Source organism: Ostrea edulis, chromosome 1, assembly GCF_947568905.1.
Source record: "Ostrea edulis chromosome 1, xbOstEdul1.1, whole genome shotgun sequence".
NCBI classification, from domain to species: Eukaryota; Metazoa; Mollusca; class Bivalvia; order Ostreida; family Ostreidae; genus Ostrea; species Ostrea edulis.
The window spans coordinates 77,513,289-77,532,365 of NC_079164.1; the positions used below are offsets into that span (position 1 = coordinate 77,513,289).

The 19,077-nt window shown below is 35.8% G+C and overlaps 1 protein-coding gene and 1 non-coding gene across 6 annotated transcripts in view; one reads left to right on the forward strand and one right to left on the reverse strand.

Moving 5' to 3' along the window:
• The window catches only part of LOC125680442 (probable ATP-dependent RNA helicase DHX35), a 138,355-nt gene that overhangs the window by 89,813 nt on the left and 29,465 nt on the right, over positions 1 to 19,077 (reverse strand). For all 5 annotated transcript variants that reach the window (XR_008802114.1, XR_008802113.1, XR_007371958.2 and 2 more), the window contains exons 15-20: positions 15,432 to 15,485; positions 15,088 to 15,186; positions 13,549 to 13,673; positions 13,268 to 13,322; positions 12,767 to 12,862; positions 9,628 to 9,722 (exon numbers count right to left, since the gene is read on the reverse strand). Coding sequence is in view for 2 of the 5 variants with exons in the window: in XM_048920045.2 (XP_048776002.2) it covers positions 9,628 to 9,722; positions 12,767 to 12,862; positions 13,268 to 13,322; positions 13,549 to 13,673; positions 15,088 to 15,186; positions 15,432 to 15,485 (524 nt within the window). In the remaining 3 variants the exon portion in view is untranslated. The remainder of the gene's footprint in view (positions 1 to 9,627; positions 9,723 to 12,766; positions 12,863 to 13,267; positions 13,323 to 13,548; positions 13,674 to 15,087; positions 15,187 to 15,431; positions 15,486 to 19,077) is intronic.
• Trnat-ggu (transfer RNA threonine (anticodon GGU)) lies at positions 18,834 to 18,907 on the forward strand. The gene has a single exon. It is a non-coding gene; the product is annotated as a tRNA-Thr (tRNA).

Here is a 19,077-nt window from a genome sequence, read left to right on the forward strand (position 1 = left end):
TCCGTGCAAACCGTTCATCGTTCCGTGCCAACCATTCACCATTTCATGCAAATGGTTTCGTGCAAGAATCGTTCCGTGCATGGTCAAGCCACGCCCATAGAAATGTGCAGACCATTCAAACCATGCCCTAAAACTTACAGACTGTGTAAATCGATCAAGTCATTTCGGCTTGGGATGCAAGACATGTGGACATTGTGGGAATTCGAGCAATTATTTAAAAATTTCTCTAAGACAGACTTTCATCAGTGTAAATCTGCAAATAATAATAAAAAAAAAAAGACCTAATTATTTTAAAACCATCAGGCAGAACAAAATCTGATACATTTGTAGCTCTCGATAGAGATATGATATACATGCATCTATCTCTACCCTTAATAGTTTTTTTTTTGTATACAGGAATAATTTGTCTTGTTACACTTGTTTGATTAAGTTTCTTTTTTTAAATAAAAAATATTTTTATCAAAATTGTTTATCGGAACTGTCTGCATACTGCAAAGACCAACCTCTGAATAACTTGTATATTGTAAGGTTGTTTTTATTTTTACCACAATGGAGGTCAGCTAATCCGGGTATTTGAAATTAACATTTGTACAAAAGGTGGGAAATTTGTCGGCCCCTGTGTGCTTATGAATTTTGTCTCGCAAAAATGAATGCAGTTTTCTATAGGTTTAAAATTGAGGCACATACAACAATCTAATTAAAACAAGAGGTACTGTGAGCAATGCTCACTAAGAATACCCCCCGCTTACCCCAATCTCCCAAAGGGTGTTGGTAATAGGTATAAACTACCTCTTTTCTGAGTGTAAAAAACAAATGACATGACAAACCGAACCATATTGCTACTTCGATGTCCAGTGCACATGACCTTTGACCTTTTGACCCCAAAATCGATAGGGAACATCTTCATCCCATGGGTAGTCCATATGTATGATATGGTGACTGTAGGTGGAAAGGATAACGCTTTAGAGCCCGGAAACCATATTGCTACTTCAATGTCCAGTGTGCTTGACCTTTGACCTTTTGACCCCAAAATCAATAGGGAACATCTTCATCCCATGGGTAGTCCATATATATGATATGGTGACGGTAGGTGGAAAGGATAATGCTTTAGTGCCCGGAAACCATTGCGTCTACAGACGGACGGACGAACAGACAGACGGACAACCCGATTCCAGTATACCCCCCCACAACTTGTTGCGGGGGGTATAATTAGATGTTAGATCCTGCTCGCATACATATATGTAGTGAATAATCTGTTGATCATTACTGTATACAGTAGTTAGTCATTATTTGTTTTATTTATTCATTTATATATTTAATTTATTTCTTAATCTGTTTATATTTTATTTATTTCACAATCTATTTCAGTCATATTTTGATTATTTCTTTTGTTTTGTATATAATTCCTTCTAAATATCCAAGGTGACAGGTTCTTATTGACTGGTTAATATGATGTCTAGATGCACCCCCGCCCCTTCCCCACCTGAGAATGTGTCAGTCTTGCCTGATGAGAAGCTGTTTTAAATTATTTTATCTGTTGCCATACACGTAATTATATAAATGTGTAGGTTTATCTAACATCTGTCATTGAAGAGATCTGGAATATACAAATTGCACATGCATTCTAATGATACTCAGATGGAACGTACAAAGATTGTGAAACAGATGCGACCATTTCATTAAATGATTTTCAGTTTGAATGAATTTGACATACCTGTAGCAATAAATCAATAAAAGTTCAATAATCAATATTCCATGACGCTACAATTTTTGCACCTTTTCCTTTTATTTCCGAAGTTAAAAAAATATTTATTTGTTTTTATCCAAACGTGTTCATAAGTCATTGAGTTAATGAGTAAAAATGAAATTTACCCGCATTGTACATGAGCAATCATTTTAAAATGGATCAATATCATTTCTTCCTCAACCTTTTTTGATATCTAGAATTTTACCATTATATTGGAAATTATTTCTTGTTTAAACTAATCCAGAAAGAACCAAATAATGGTGAGAAAATCAAAGCGTGCAGGCCATGCCTACCATTTCGTGCAGACCATGCATTCACAAAGCATGCAAGTCATGCCTACAAATTGGTCTGCATTTCGTGCAAAGCGCTCCGTGCAAACCAGTCAATGTTCCTTGCAGACCGTTTAGTGTTCCGTGCAAACTGTTCACATTCCGTGAAGACCGTTCAACGTTCTGTGCAAACCGTTCATTGTTCCGTGCAAGAATCGTTTCATACTGTTCTGTGCAAGTGGTGTAGTAGTACGCTTCTGGGTCTGTAAGAATATTGCTTTGTGTATGCCTCTGCTCTTTCATTACTAATTTTGTTTCCGTCAAAATTCCCAGCCATTAATTGAAACAAACATACATGTACTTTAACAAGATTATTTACAACTGCAGCACATTCATGAAGAAATGGCTACCTTTACAATTTGTAAAGATATCAAAGACAAAAACATCGGAAATGTATTAGTTAAAATTCACATCAGTGTTTTTATTTTAATTTTGTCCTTAATGCACACCAGAATTTGTTCACACTGTCTATACTAAATACACTAAAATGGCTACTGATTTTGGATCTTGAGAGGGAAACTTCATGTAAATATTCTTTCATTCCCTAGTGTAAATCAGACTTTGAAATGGCTGTGACATAATAACACAAGTAACATTCCAAAAATTACTAAGTAAATAAGAGGGAATAAAGATCTGCTACTCAAGAGAAGGTCAAAAACTTGCATACATTGTGATACAAAATCAGACACTTCCAAGAACAAACTTCAACACCTTAACGCTGTTGTTTATCTCAGACAAAGCCAGTTCTTCCTAAGAGTCTGTCTTTACACTGTACTTTGTTAATTCATGACAATAATTTACATCGATTGATTGGCTCACCAACACGCATATACTTCTTTTTATAAAATGGAATATACTTATCATTATCGCTTTCCACTAACTTCTACATAGTTCACACTTCAATCTGGTATGCAGATTTTGAAGTTATCAGTTTTAGAGCCTCTGTAGTTTCACTTTTGAAGTTATCAGTTTTAGAGCCTCTGTAGTTTCACTTAATTTCTTACATCATACCTGTAGGCCTGATTTCTCAGATTGGCTAATCTGTCATTGGTGACCTTCAAATATCTTGATATCATTGATTTATAAAGTCTGTAAAGTACATTCAAAATGTGTTATCTTTCAACAGAATTATGTCAGATAATACTTCCTAATGAAATGGGACGATAGTAGATATTTATATGCCCATGGGCCACATCACTCTCCTGAGTATTGTGATTTTTTATCATACTACATCAGTATGTTTACAAACTGTATCAATTTAATCATATGATTCGTGTACAGCGGACTTCAGATACGAGATTCATGGGATGTGATAAAAATCTCGCTTATATTTGTAGTCTGTTATATCCAGATATGGCATTGTCAAAATATTTCCAAGATAATGCAAGTTTTCAAAATGCATCGTGTATACTTTATACGGAACAAAGTCATTGGATAGACAAATAGCATATTGCCCGACGATGCCCGTGGCAACCATATTTTAGAGTCGGGCAGGTAGAATTACAAGGAGATCTTGTCCATGGGAAAGTGAATTTTGACAGTAAAATAAAAATATGATAATAATATTAAATGTTAATGTGTTGACATTGTCAATCATCAATAAACTTAAAAGCATTCATCCGCCGATTTAATAAAATTACACACACCCCTTTAGTGAGAAATGACACAAATCACCAAAAATGCTTAAATGTACGACGACGAAGTTAAAATTGATAACAAAGTGCTGAATCTTCTTAGACACAATGTCAAGGTCAGCGCGCATTAGGATGAAGAATTAAAACATGGGCAATTCTGAAAAGGAAGGACCCTGAATGTAATAACAATCAACCGTCTGTATCTACAAAGCATGCAGAGTACGATGAAGCGAAGAGAATCCAGGGATATTCTCAAATCATTGGAGGAAACTTGATTGTGACTATATTACAATGAGCACAGAAATAGATATGAATGAATTGTCTTCATTAAATACAACAAGATAAACAATTTCAAATAGTTTTATGTATGTCTTAATTAAGGTGGGACAAGTGAATTTTGTGGCAGGCAAGCAAATTTAGTGTTTCTACCGGTCCTTGGACAAGTACTTCAAAAATCTATTTGTCCACCCCTGTCATTTCATTCATATGTTAAAAATCTCTACAAATTAAATAATCTGGGAAATTTTTTAACCTGTCACATTTCTTCGCAAGAGTTTATTAAAAAAAATCCAATCTTATTATTATTTTTTTTTAAAATGACCACATCGACGATTATCCAGTACGGTCTCCAAGGAAAAATGTCGTGCTTCTGTATCTGAAAACCATCAATGCCATCTTTCTATTTGTGAATAGCTGCAAGTTCTCATTAACACAATAGCTTTATTCCAATCCTGCTTCAGTTTGGTCATTTTTTTAATTGTTGTGTCCGTACCCATGTTGTTAATGTGTCAGGACACCTCCAGGATAGCCTGCAATCTCTATTCAGAGATTTACATGAATTCTGTTTTCAGCTTTATTTGTAAATCATTTCAGCTTTGGCATTTTGACTAGATTTACCTCTCTTTAAGGAATATAGCCATGGGTCAAAATGAGCATATTTTGTTATATCCAATATTTGATTTTCATTAATTCATTTTTCGAGTATATCAATTTTATAAATTATCCTTCATGGTTCTTAAGAAGATTTTTCCATGTAACACTTCAAACCCCAGAAGTCATGGTTTGAACAAACCTATATCGTCCTTATATAATAAGGGCTGTTCCATTAAAACATATGAGGTACCCGGGGACGGCAATTAAAAAAAAAATCTATGGGTGCTTGTCATTGGTAGAAAATTGCATATATGGTGGGTACCTACTGCCAGAAAACTGCATCTGTGGGTGGTTGTTTTGATAAAATCTTTATTTTTTACCGAAACTGAGAGGAACGCAACAAGAGAAGGGAAGGGTTGAAAGTAGAATGTGAAACAAACGCCGTTTTCTGTCTTCATTTTATCTCGGTCGATGAGGTTCCGCGATCCGGTTATCGTTTCCAGTTTGACTCTAAAATTATAGCGACCGGAAATTAGGATTATCTACCTTGTCCAAAATGGAAAACGAAACGTGTTCGTGGTCCATTGAAACGGTTTTTGATTTTTTCTAGCTGCAATAATGTAGCCCTATCCAATTTTTTTTTATTCTGACGTTTTCGGGATGAGGCTACAATTCCATAGGATCTCCGTAATGGTGCAAAATAATTTATGAATAACCGATAATAAACTCTGCACTGTGTATTAGTCCCAAATGTTGTTTACACCAAAAGGAGTACCAACTTTGTGCTCGGGCATGTCTAATAAAGGTGTTTTTCATTAAATATATTGTACAGCATGCACAATTCTTTGTCTGCTCCGCCATGCTTGTTGTCGCGAAATCTCGTAGGTGGATCTAATGAAAAAGCTAAACATTGACAATCGGCGCGAAAATGTAGTTACTTGAGCCACTTCGACAAAGAAAGGAAAATCATATTGTTGCAGAAAGAATTTACACTCTGCTGTTCGGTTTTTAACTTGATATTAAATTCAATACCGACGAAATAGCTTTCGCCTCCATACTTGTCCATACGTCCATTAATGTAAATACTACTTTATATGACATATGCAAATGACTTGACAATCGGAAGTTGAAACTTCAGTACATCAAACTTGGCGCACAAATATGAATCGAGAAATTGGAATTTATCGAAATTGTTGAAAACGGTAGAATAGAGCCTCACAAATCTTAAGTTGCAGGTTGTAAATTTATATATTGACTAAGAAACATAGAATATCATTTTATTTATGTAAAGAGACACATTTTCTTGTTTTTTAAACTCAAAATACTAGTCAATTTTAAAACTTTTAAGGTAGGTCCCTAGTCCTGGACCTACTTGTGATTTCTCAAAAATTTGAGTTTAAATACTTAGATTGTTCATTTGAGGGTATGATAAAAACAAAAAAATGGGGGATTGTCAGTATAATGAGTAAATTATGGTATTTTTATTATGTGTACCCCTATTTATCAAACGGCAATATCAGAATTCATTGAAGAAGTCCTAGAATATGTCCATAAAATTTTGTTTGAGGTATGATGCTGCAATTTTTTCCCCTCAATTATGAAATAAATATGTCTAAATAAATAATTAAAAGTGACATTTTAACACAGTTTCATGGTTTTTTATAATGGTGGTACAAAACTGAACTCAATACAGGCCCTCGGCAGTCAAAAATACGGCACTGCAACACCACTAATATGAATATTTTAAAAATTTGACTTGTGATTTTTCATTCAAACTCACTTATTATTTTCATATATGAATGCTTGTTAAAATACATTTTTAAAATCTGCCCTTTCTCAGCATAATATTTTCACAGCATCTCAATTTATATTTTTTGTCCAAAATAGCCATTTTGAAGATGATTTTCACATAATAGAATATAACAAGTGCAGAATTGTTTTATTTAATTCCACAAGTGCATTATTGCATATCATGAATTTTTTTTAATTTACAGATAATTTTAACATGTAATACCCCTGTATATCAATTAAACAAATATGTACCTCTGGTTTTATGTGTGAATTAGATGACAAAAAATGGAAAGAAGATTGGAGCCATAGTCTACTCAAATATAAGTGATTGAGTGTTATTGTATTCATTTTACTAAATTAAAAAACATCCAGGTAAATGTATAAATACATTTGATAATAATAGTACGTGAACCAATACCGGAGTTCGATCCGGACATGACGTCACGCTACTAGACCCCTACTTTAATAGTTGTTTTTTAACATTTACAATACTAGACTTTTTATGAACAGGTAGACTTATAAAATTAATTTAGTTCATCATGTTTAAGAAGACAGTCTTGATAAAATAAATTGATGGTTCTATGATCAAGCTTCATTGATGGCCAGTTATTTGAATGGTGATGACACCCAAGATACTCTTCTCTTTACTATCATGCTTGGGAACATCTGAAAATAGACCTCTATTCAGGGGTTATAAATAGTCATTCATACATATTGAATTTAAAGAAAAAGTGTATTTCACATTTATTTCACTTCTATGGGTGGTGACGCACTATCTAAAATTGCTTCTGTGAGTGGTCCCTCATTACATTTTTATGCTTCTATGGGTGGTTACCCAAATTTTAAAGTGCCTTCCCCGGGTACCTCATATGTTAATGGAACAGCCCTAAAGCTTTCAATGGAAGATTTGACTCAGTTCTAAGAGAGCTTTCAATGCAAGATATGACTCAATTCTAAGAAAGTGACTCAATTCTAAGAAAACTTTCAATGCAAGATTTGACTCAATTCTAAGAAAGCGACTCAATTCTAAGAAAGCTTTCAATACAAGATTTGACTCAATTCTAAGAAAGCTTTCAATGGAAGATTTGACTCAATTTTAAGAAAGCTTTCAATGCAAGATTTGACTTTTCTGGTACAGCTGTTCTTGATTTTTCTTTTAAACTACCAACCCCTATACATGTGTATATAATTTTCAATCTCTCCTTGAAAGAGGGCATGATCCTTCTCATGAACAAATCTGAAACTCTGTTACCCACGGTTACTTTATGATAAGACTGTCTAGTATTGGCACAATAGTCCTAGAATATACAGTGTCAAATGGACAAACACATGAAGACAGAGGAGAAAACTTGATCAAAGAAGCGATCACTTGAGCTCTTGGCTCAGGTGAGCTATAAACACTGCTAAACTCAAACACTTTAAAGATTGTGATAAAAATTTAAGTAAAAAGATTTGCAGGATTAAATGCTCATTACATGTATATTTTCTATATCAACACAACAAAATATTGAATTAAAAGTACTGCATATTAATGGTGTATAAACTCCTCTAACCAGATATTGGATTTTTCTGTTGTGGTGGGGATCATTATTTCAAAATTGTTTCTCCATTTAATGGATATATATTTCAAACATTTTATTGTGACCTTCATCTTGGCCTTAGATCAAGGTCTTTGCTAATAGTCTAATCTTAATACAGCTTTGCACTAAATATAAACTCCTCTCTCTATTACAATGTTATGGCTTGTGACAAATAATTCAAACTTTTTTCACCTGTACCCTTTTCCACAGTAATGTAACTATCGATCTAATCTGCCACTGTCCACTCTGGTCACGGTGGTTAATATAATTACAAGCATTTGATATTTCTCCATCACAAAGAAGTTTCCTGTGCAGTTCTTTCTATCTTTTATATATCTGGTGAAGGTCATGCGATCTTGATTTAGAACCAAAATCAAATGCCTAGCTATAAGCAACCTTTGTGTCAAGATGTTCTGGAGTAAAGAAATTTTCAATACCTTTTCAAACATTGCCTATAAGTCCAGCCCTGTGACCTGAACCTCTAACCCCAGGATTCACAAGAGTCCTAATCTTAGTGAATGTCTCCATGCTCATCATAACTATATACATGTACATACATGATACACTATTTAGTCATAATCAGTCATTCCTAGTATGAATTTTTTATTATCCTTCACTATAGACTACAACAAAAACGTTTTAACAATGACCTTGGTCAATCAGCAGTAGAAATTTTAAGTTGTGCCTATAAATTACCCCTGCCCCTTAAGTTTGACCTTGGCCTTTGACCTTGGAAAACAAATGCCTTCTTCCTTTAATGATGAGGAATATGTTTGATGATCGTAGCTTTATAAGTACTGTTTTTATCTGATCCACATAGTGCTGACAGGTGAACATATGCACTTCCCCATATCACGATCGGTCTTTGGCAGGCATATAAAAATAAGCCAATAAAATTGGACGTAATAAAGTTTTCAATGTTAAGACAGGACTCTTTGATTTACCCTTGTATTTCAAACAAGGTATATTTTTTACATAAAATGTCCTCTTTTTCTTCCAGTTCAAACCAGATGGAAAATTAAAGTGAGATAGAGTTGGAATGATTTTTACAATACTCCAAACCAGCACATTTTCAACAAAATTGCACAAAAATTCAAATCACCTTTTGGGTTGATTTCTTAACAAATGCAAAGTGTACTTTTATTATTATTCAAATGGATAATTGTAGGAGAGAGAGGGGGGTGGGTGGTGTTAATACAAGTTAACTACACTAAATCTTCCTTTCTAATGAAATGGTTGTATATCATGTTATCATAGACATTTTGTCAAGTGTTTCTGTTGCCAAAACATGTTCTCTTTTTTAACTTCTAACATTACATGTACATTGAGAACAGCATGATTACGGGATAATCACATCATCAAAACCTGAAATCATTCTAATGAATTTCCTTTCAAACAGAAAAATATCAATTCTAAATGGAATCTTGGCCTTTCTTAACTATAATTTCTTACAACCTCTGTGATCATATCCTTTGTGAAGGATTGAAGTCCACAAAAGTATTCATCACCCATTTCCCCCACAATCTCCACATCAACGTAACACTCAGAACAGCGTCAGTTTTGGGAGTGTTTTAGTATAAAAACATGTATGGAAGAAATTTTAACCATGCATTTAATGTGTCACAAAACTCCCACAACAAAGAATAGTAACTCTTCAATTTACAGACACTTACAGCTGCGAATTTCTCTCCAAGTGGCGTTATAAACACATTCTGTATCTGTGTCATGGCTGCAATTATCACCGCCTCTTCAGAGCACTGAAATTCACCTAAACAAAATTCATTAAAATAAGACAACATCCTAAACTGAACGTTTTACATAAGAAAAATATTCAACATTTTGTGTAGCAAATAGAATGACTGAGTAAGAATTACAAATCTAAACAAATTTTTCATTTAACCCATATGCTCTCTTATCATTATGAATACAAGATTTTTGCACATGCTGAAGACTGAAGGAAGCAAATGTTTTATAATCTATTAGTTTAAAAAACTCTTTGGAACACAAAATGCAATATACTGAAGAACTTTCTGATCTCACTTTCTGCACCTCAATTCTTCATGGCCAATGCAACGGTAAAGATATAGTAAATTTAATCTACACCATGAATATGAGATATGGCAAATTCTTGCCTTACTGTTCACCATGAATTTTTTCAACAAATGTATATTAAGGATGTATGCTACATCTTCACAATGGCTGACTTCCTATTAAAACATGAATCAAAATACAAGTACTGAATAAGTGGAATTTTTAGTGAGACACAAATTTAGCGATGTTCCCATAAAAATGGGTATATAATTTAGCGAGGGCTAATTCTAGCGAATTCATAATTCCAAGAAAGATAACTATTACTTTATGCCAAAATTAAATCCTTCAACAAAAAACTGCTTTAATACGGTATCAGCAACATTTGTCTATTCCTTTGAGATTTAACAGCCTAGCTGAGTAGCTCAGTAGGTTAACATGTTGACTGCTGAAATGAGCAGGAGCTTTAAAATTTGTTTAGATTACTTTATACTAACACTGCATATTTTGAATGAAGTAAATTTGAAAGTTTTTAATTTCAGAGTATTGTTGTACACATGGTCAACTTTTTCATCCATATGAAAGGTCTCATGTGGCATGTCACATTTTACCATCACAAGGCACATCAAGCATACACAAGGAGTTGAAATCAGCAGTTGCTACTTTTAGATGTGGAAAAACCAGAGGTTTGTATTTTCTATTGCACAGAACATGATGTCAAAACATTGATCATGACATCACACATATCATCTTGCCCCAGCTAAGGTTTGTTGCACATTAGGATTACTTCTTTCTTTATTTTGTCTGTTAACTGAAGAATGACATGTTTTGGAAACTTATACATTCATTGAGTTCTACATCTGTCAAAGTGTCAAGAACTTCACTTCTCTCTCTAAAAATTCAATGAGGATGTGGAGGTTTGTCCCGTGGAGATCCGGGTTAGAATAGGTCCTCATTACCCCTTGCTTGCCATAAGAGGTGACTTAATGGGACGGTCCTTCGTATGAGATTGACAAAATCTGAGTTCCCGTGTCACAGCAGGTGTGGCACGATAAAGATCCCTCCCTGCTCAAAGGTCGTGTAAGTGCTGAGCATAGGCCTAAATTTTGTACCCCTTCAGGGGGCAATGGTGATGTCTCCATATTAGTGAAAGATTCTTGAGAGGTATGTTAAACAATATACAATCAATCATTTTCTCTCAGAATATTCTGGAGTATTAAACAGCAAGATCAGGGCAGGTATTTCTAATTAGTTGAAAAAAAAAACTCAAGAAAAAACCTTAACTTAGGATAGCCCATAGGCTATCGTAAAGTTACCATGACTTTTTAACATAATTCAAACAAGAGATGTTTGTAAAACATATATGCCCCCATGGTGCAAAATTGAGAAGGATTATACACATGCATTATGTAATATTGATAGTAGTATCACCAATTCAAAATACTGAGCAGACAATATCTTCTTATGTCAGGGGTGGATTGACCAAGTGACCTAAAAATCAATAGGGATCATCTACTCCCTATGCTGTACCAGTGTCCCAAGTTTGGTGTCAATCAAGCAAAAAATTCTTTAAAAATAGGAGACAATATATTACTATGTCCAGTTTAACCCTTGACCATGTGACCTCAAAATCAATACAGGTCATCTTCTCCTGAAAATGTACCAGTGTACCAAGTCTGATGCCTGTCAAGCAGAGGGTTCTCAAGATATTGAGCAGACAGTATATTACTATGTCCAGTTTGACCTTTCACCATGTGACCTCAACATCAATAGGGGTCATATTCTCCTGAAGATGTACCAGTGAACCAAGTTTGATGTCTGTCAAGCAAAGGGTTCTCAAGATATTGAGCGGACAGTATATATTCCTATGCCCAGTTTGACCCTTGACCATGTGACCTCAAAATCAAGAGGGGTCATCTTCTCCTGCAGATATACGAGTGTACCAAGTTTGATGTCTGTCAAGCAAAGGGTTTGCTAGATATTGAGTGGTCAGTATATTCCTATGTCCAGTTTGACTCTTGACTTTTGACCATGTGACCTCAAAATCAATATGGGTCATCTTCTCCTGAAGATGTACCAGTGTACTGAGTTTGATGTCTGTCAAGCAAAGGGTTCTCAAGATATTGAGTGGACAGTGTCTTCCTATGTCCAGAGTAGATTGACCCTTGACCTTTTGACCTGAAAAACATTAGGGGTCCTCTTCTACTCATAACCAACCCACATACATATAATGTATGAAATATCATTGCAATCAAGTAAATGGTTCAGAATTCAAGATATTGAGCGGACAATATGTGGTCCACTGACTCACCAACCGACATACCGACCGACTGACAGGTGCAAAGCAATATGCCCCTATTCTTTAAAGGGGGCATAATTAAGAAGTTTATTAAGATGGGAATTTATCATAACTTAAGTTTGCAACGAAATCTTGAACTTAAAAAATTTAGCAAAACTCAAGCCTGGACAGTAGATCTACACGCTTTTCCACGTCCACATTACGCGTAGGGAAAAAATATGCAGTAGCTGAATATAATAACAATGTATATCAAATATTTAAAACTATACGCATGAGGAAACTTTACACGCTTATTACGTGTCTCCATCATTAGCGTAAATTTCCCCACACATAAATAACCACTTTTACAGCAGATGACAGAAACTTTCAATCAGAAAAGTTCCATCACTTCAGCATTCAGTTCTGGTGAGCTAAATGTGGTCAATCTACATTATCTAAGCTCCACACATAAAGAGAAAGAGAGACAACTCTGAAGGCATATTTACCTGACATGAGCAGCATCTTGGAGAACATGGGCGGTAGGGGGAATTCTGCCATTTGCAGCCCTAGTGGTGACGTTAGGTTGCCATTGTTATCCAAAGCTGGGAATGAGATATATGTCAACATCACCTGCTTATACTACTGTCCTTGTCTTCATGACTAGTTCTAGGTGATAACAGCAGAATTAATCGGATCATGTTGTCTACTGTAATTATCTTTAAGTTTATGAAGATTTGCCTTTTGTTCATCAGGTTTGTTTTTATGCAAAAAACGTATCCATTACATAATAGGTGTTGTTGAGGAACTTATACATAGTTTTCTAATTAGGTTAGATTTGATAGTTATTTGGTTAGGATAGTAATGAGTAGTCCCAGAATGCCAAACTTCAATTTCTGTTTTATATGTGTTGGTATTTTATACAAGAGATATTGATATGTCCATGTATGTAGTGAACCCAAATAAACTCTAAACTTAAACTCTATTCGTTGTTTATAAAATGGACACACCTTGAAGTGCGTAGAGTAATTCCAGGCCTCTAATCATGTTCTGCGCAGGAGGAGGCTGCAGGTGATAAAGGCAAAGATTTCATGAAAAATGTCACATGAATGGGTTGATTATATGTATGTATAAACACTTACAATAACAATAACATTGATACATGTAAATGCTTTTAACAGCTAGGATTCCAGATTACCAAAAGCATACAGTCCTTTCATCACTTTGGAAATGTGACTTCATCAGAAGACAGAATAATTTTGCTTTGTGACCTGTCCATTAGGTATACTACCGATAAGAAGTTGAATCTGACGATGTTGGACACTCCTAGAGCCTTCATCTGAAGGATCACAGGGGCGAGGTCTGACCGCTGCATTTCTGGGACAGTTGATGCTTCAAGTCCACCATAACCATCCTCTACAGCAAAAAGTATAATATATACCACCAACAACAAGCTTTTTAAAACTAAATAGTTCAGTTTAAAGGAAATCAATTTTATGATAACCATAAACTGAATTTGTTTTGTGATGGGATGGGCTTTGATAACAGCCATTTCAGAAGTTTTAGGAACACTTCTAAATTGTGACACAAATTCCTCATCATCTATGTGACAAAATCAGATTCAAGCTCTGAGGTGATTCATATCTGCACAGAATTAGCTCACTATTGCACCTGATATTTACATGTAGCACCCAGTGAAGAACATCCACTTTTAAACTGATTTGAGTTTGTATGCAGTAATGTTCAGCAGTATAAAACAAGATAATTGTTCTTCTAAAACACACAAATATAAAAAAAAAAAGCCCAAATTGATGAAAAACTTACATAATATATAATGTTATATTAACACTATATAACTATCTTTGACCCGCCCTAAAATCATTCACAATTTTGGTACATTCCTTTCTGTTTTTCCTTCATATGCATTTAGGTTAATTCGAGAGATCAAGTGTAAATTTGCTTTATACTTATATAAAGAATAAAATCAGGACCATGATTTCACTTTGAGAGATCAAAGTTCCGACTATTGAGAGTCACCTGTATAGTGAAAAAAATTACCACCTTGACACCTTAAAGCTTAATCATCCCATTTCTTGTTTAAACTATGCTTAAGATTATGATAAATTTACCATGTTTCTTTAATATTAAGGGATCAAGCTTTTCCAGATCTGTAAAAGTGTGGACAAGGCCAAATACCTAGGAGAATTTTAGCTAAAGAGGAAATCAATGCTTGACTAAACATCTCACACGAAACATGATGTACGATACACCACAACAGACACAGACCAATTAAAATAGGTCACCTAAGTGATGCAGTTGACCTAACAAAGTTAATGTCTTAGTTGAAAGAATTATGACCTTGTTCAAAATAAATGGACAAACCTGTGTACAGTCTGAATGCCTTTCCAGCCCTCACTTTACCTGCCCTTCCAGCCCTCACTCTATCTGCCCTCCCTGCCCTGGACTAACCTGTGTACAGTTTGAATACCTTTCTAGCCCTCACCCTACCAGCCCTCACTCTACCCCCCCCCCAATCTATCCGCCCTCCCAGCCCTCACTCTACCCGCCCTCCCTCTATCTGCCCTCCCTGCCCTGGACTAACCTGTGTACAGTCTGAATGCCTTTCTAGTCCTCACCCTACCAGCCCCCAGCCCTCACTCTACCCACCCCCCACTTTATCCGCCCTCCCAGCCCTCACTCTACCCGACCTCCCAGCCCACCCTCACTCTACCCGCCCTCCTCCCTGCCCTCACTCTACCCGCCCTCCCAGCCCTCACTCTTCCCACCCTCCCTGCCCTCACTCTACCCGCCCTCCCAGCCCTGGACTAACCTGTGAACAGTCTGTATGCCTTTCCTGCCCTCACTCTTCCTGCCCTCCCAGCCCTTTGTTCTGCTGAGGCCTTGGAGACAGGAATGGTCACCAGAGATTCTGAAATTGATTTAGTCGTCACTTAACTAATCATTAAAGAAAAGTGGTTCATGATCTATTATTCTAATTCCCTCACAGCGATATAGATCTTTAGGTTATGAATTAGACCCTCTTATAATTGACTTATAAATAATATTTTCAAAAAGATGGTACAATACTCAGCACAATTTGGTGTACAATGGGGGAAAATGAAGAGTATTATAGCATTACCTTAATTAACTTGTATGATTTTTAAATAAGCTTACCAACTCCTGATTTTGGATTATATGCCTTCAACTTCACAAATCCACAATCTACAACTATAAAGTAGTCAAATTAATTCAAACTGAAACCATTTAATTTTTTTTAACAATGTAATGGCCTCTTACCACTTATCACCACTTTTTCAATATTATCTTATAAGATTTCCTATTTGTGAATGGCAGACTATGTCATATCTTCATATAATGTAATAAGAATATTTTAAGAATTATCAAAATTACAATGTCATACAGTATATTGGTGTTATTAAAAGGGTTGGTATTTTGAGGATTTGCCAATCTAGATTAAGTACTGAATACTACCACTTCTTCACTGACTTTAAATTATTTTCTAAAAATAATCCAAATTAGCTGATGATATTCATTGATAATATTACTATATGTATATACACTGTAGCACATATTTTCACAATGTTAATTTGAACTAATTGCCACATTGCAATTTTACATGTACTTTCAATAGATTAGTTAGCAATAACAAGTTATTTCTAATGATGAATGATAAAATTCCTTTCGATGATTCATTGATAAATATTTACATTTCCAATGTTGATGCCTTTGATATCTTTACAAATTGAAATGATAGGCATTTCCTAATGAACATGATGCAATTGTAAACAATATTGGTAGGTTGAATATTGTTTAACGTCCCTCTCAAAAATATTTCACTCACATGGAGACGTCACCATTGCCAGTGATGGGCTGCAAAATCTAGGCCTATGCTTGGTTCTTATGGCCTTTATCGTGCCACATCTGCTGTGACACAGGGCCTTGGTTTTTGCGGTCTCGTCCAAAGGACTGCCCCATTTAGTCAGCTCTTACAAGCAAGGGGTACTGAGGACCTATTCTAACCCAGATCCCCAACAATGTATGTTTGAATACAGAACTGCTTGATAAATATAGTATGTATATTTTAACATCTGGGAATTCTAACTGTAATGAAAGTGGAATGTAATTTAATAAATTTCATTTTTGACAAGATGTGTTTGTGAAACACAAATGCCCCAGATAATGGCCAATTCCAAATATGGCCAAGGTCACAAGAACAAATATTTTGGTACCAATAGAAAGATCTAGTTAAAATGCTGTGGTATTCATACCTACTTCTTTCATATTTCTTTAGGTGGTTTCACATTATAATGAGAAATTAAAGGCAATACATGCCATTTTGAATCTTGACTAGCATTTTGAAAATCATTTAGATGGAATTCAAAGTTGAATAAGCATACATCTTAAATTAACTAGTGCTAGGCAAATTTCAACCAAGAGGTTGCACATGAGTTTCAAAAGAACAGAGCTGGTGAAAAACTTGTCATACTAGGTGTAATGTATACAGTTCGCATTCAATGTATAGTTTCCCCAAGTTTTCCGACTCACATTAAATTTAGTTTTAATTTTGTCATTTTGAAAATTGAAAATTGCCGACGTAGGTATTTTTTTTAAATGATACGAATATTCCTGTCGCAACTAAACTAAAATAAAAAAATGGATGACGAAGCTGAATCATCCAATAAGATTGAATATTGTTTAACGTCCCTCTTGAGAATCTTTCACTCATATGGAGACGTACTTAGAGTCTTTGAGCAGGGATGCATCTTTATCGTGCCACACCTGCTGTGGCACAGGGCCTCGGATTTTGCCTCTTACAACAAGCAAGGCGTACTGAGGCTCTATTGTAACCCGAATTTCATAAGAACTACAACAAAAGTCGAGATATCTATCCCTAACCCGGGCAATCTAATTAAAATTAGATCCTATGATCCGCTCATCTGTACTATCCCTATAGTAGAGGAGCAGATCATAGGATCTAATTTTAAAATGTATCCCGGAAAAACAAAATCAAACGTATAGGGTTATTAACTTCAAATTTCTAATGATTTTATTCTAATTAATACAGATTAATTTGCCTTCATGCCAGATTAATCTCATTTAATTGACGGAAGAACTGTTTCCAATGTTGGCCGATCTAAAAATCGAACGAATTAATCAAAACCAAAGCCATCATAGTACGAGTTAATGTGCACATAGCACTTCCTTTTCCATCCCAGACACGAGCAGATTAGCACTGAAACATAGCAGATGCTCTCTAAGAATTTTCCATCGACATCATCATCATGCCTCACAATCGGAGAATTTCCCAGCGACATCATGAGAAGTACTACTCGGTTCTGTGGTGTAGTGGTTATCACGTTTGCTTTACACGAAGAAGGTCAGATTAGCACTGAAACATAACAGCCGCTCTCTAAGAATTTTCCATCGACATCATGGTCATGCCTCACAATAGGAGAATTTTCCACACCAATTCGGGAATGCATCGCCGAGGAAACAGGCTCTCTATTGGGTGAGTCAGAAACCAATTTTTTGCTACCTCCAGCTCCAGTCGACAAAATATTCACACATACCCCAATTGGCGCCCACGTGCCACAATATAAAATCAAAATATTCCCACATACAACACTAAAAGTAGTGCCGAAATCAGGGCTCGCCATTTCATAAATCTAATTCAAACCCCGAGTTTTTTCAACCCAATTGGCGCCCACGTGCCACGTAAAATCTGGGAGGGTATATATATTCATCGGTCTATCCTTTAAAATCTGCGTGGGAAATCTAGGATCCCGTGGACACGCTCGGTCAGATTCATATACAGTGTTTTACTAAATTCATCATAACAAATAGAGCCATGTACTCTACTATTCCTCAGATCTCCATTCTTTCCGGTCATGAGGGTCGGCAGTAGAGAGCTTCCACTCCCTATGATCTTTCTCCGTCAGCTCTCTCCAAAATAGCATTGGCCGACCAACTCTATGTCTCCCAGGAACTTGTATATTTGAGCGCCTTTACGATGCTAGTATACTATACATCTATATATATATATCTACTACATTGGTGCCGTTGACCACCCCTTCAGGGCTCGAATTAACATATGCACGTCAGTCTGTGACTGGTTAAAAGTCTGGCGGACTGACCGACATTTGTTTTAGTCAGTCTGATGGGACTGGTTAATTTTCTAATGCTTCATTTTGGAAAATATACTTATGAAATCTTATACACACATTTGGCATCCTTTTGTAGATATCAGATGAACCCGATTAATAAACATTAATCTCACACAAGTGTTACAATATTGTCAGAGACATATTGAGTTAAATTTCATTTTATAATTTAAACATCTGTTGGACTGGTAATTTTCTGCGGACTGGTTGAAATTATACCCCATCAGTCCACCTGGACTGGTGAAATAAAAAGTTCGCTTCAAGCCCTGCCTTGGTCTTGCAGGTGAAGGTCCTGTCAGGGGCCAGAAGAATCTGGGTTAGGTGTCTTCGAGGGCGAAGACTGTTTAAGGCAGGAGGAATGTAGTAATTAGGGCTATGCGGTCCGTGGATATCGACCTGGATAGCTCAGTGGTTAGAGCACCTGTCTGGTAGTGCAGGGGGTCCTTGGTTCGATTCCCGGTCCAGACAAAGAGTTTCTCCCCTCTCCTATATATACTAATCATTATATATTTACTACATTTGGTGCTGTTGACTACCCCTGGTCTTGCAGTCGCAGGTCCTGTCAGGGGTCAGAATCTGGGTTGTGTCTTCGAGGGCGAAGACTGTTTAAGGAGGGAGGAATGTAGTAATTGGGCTAT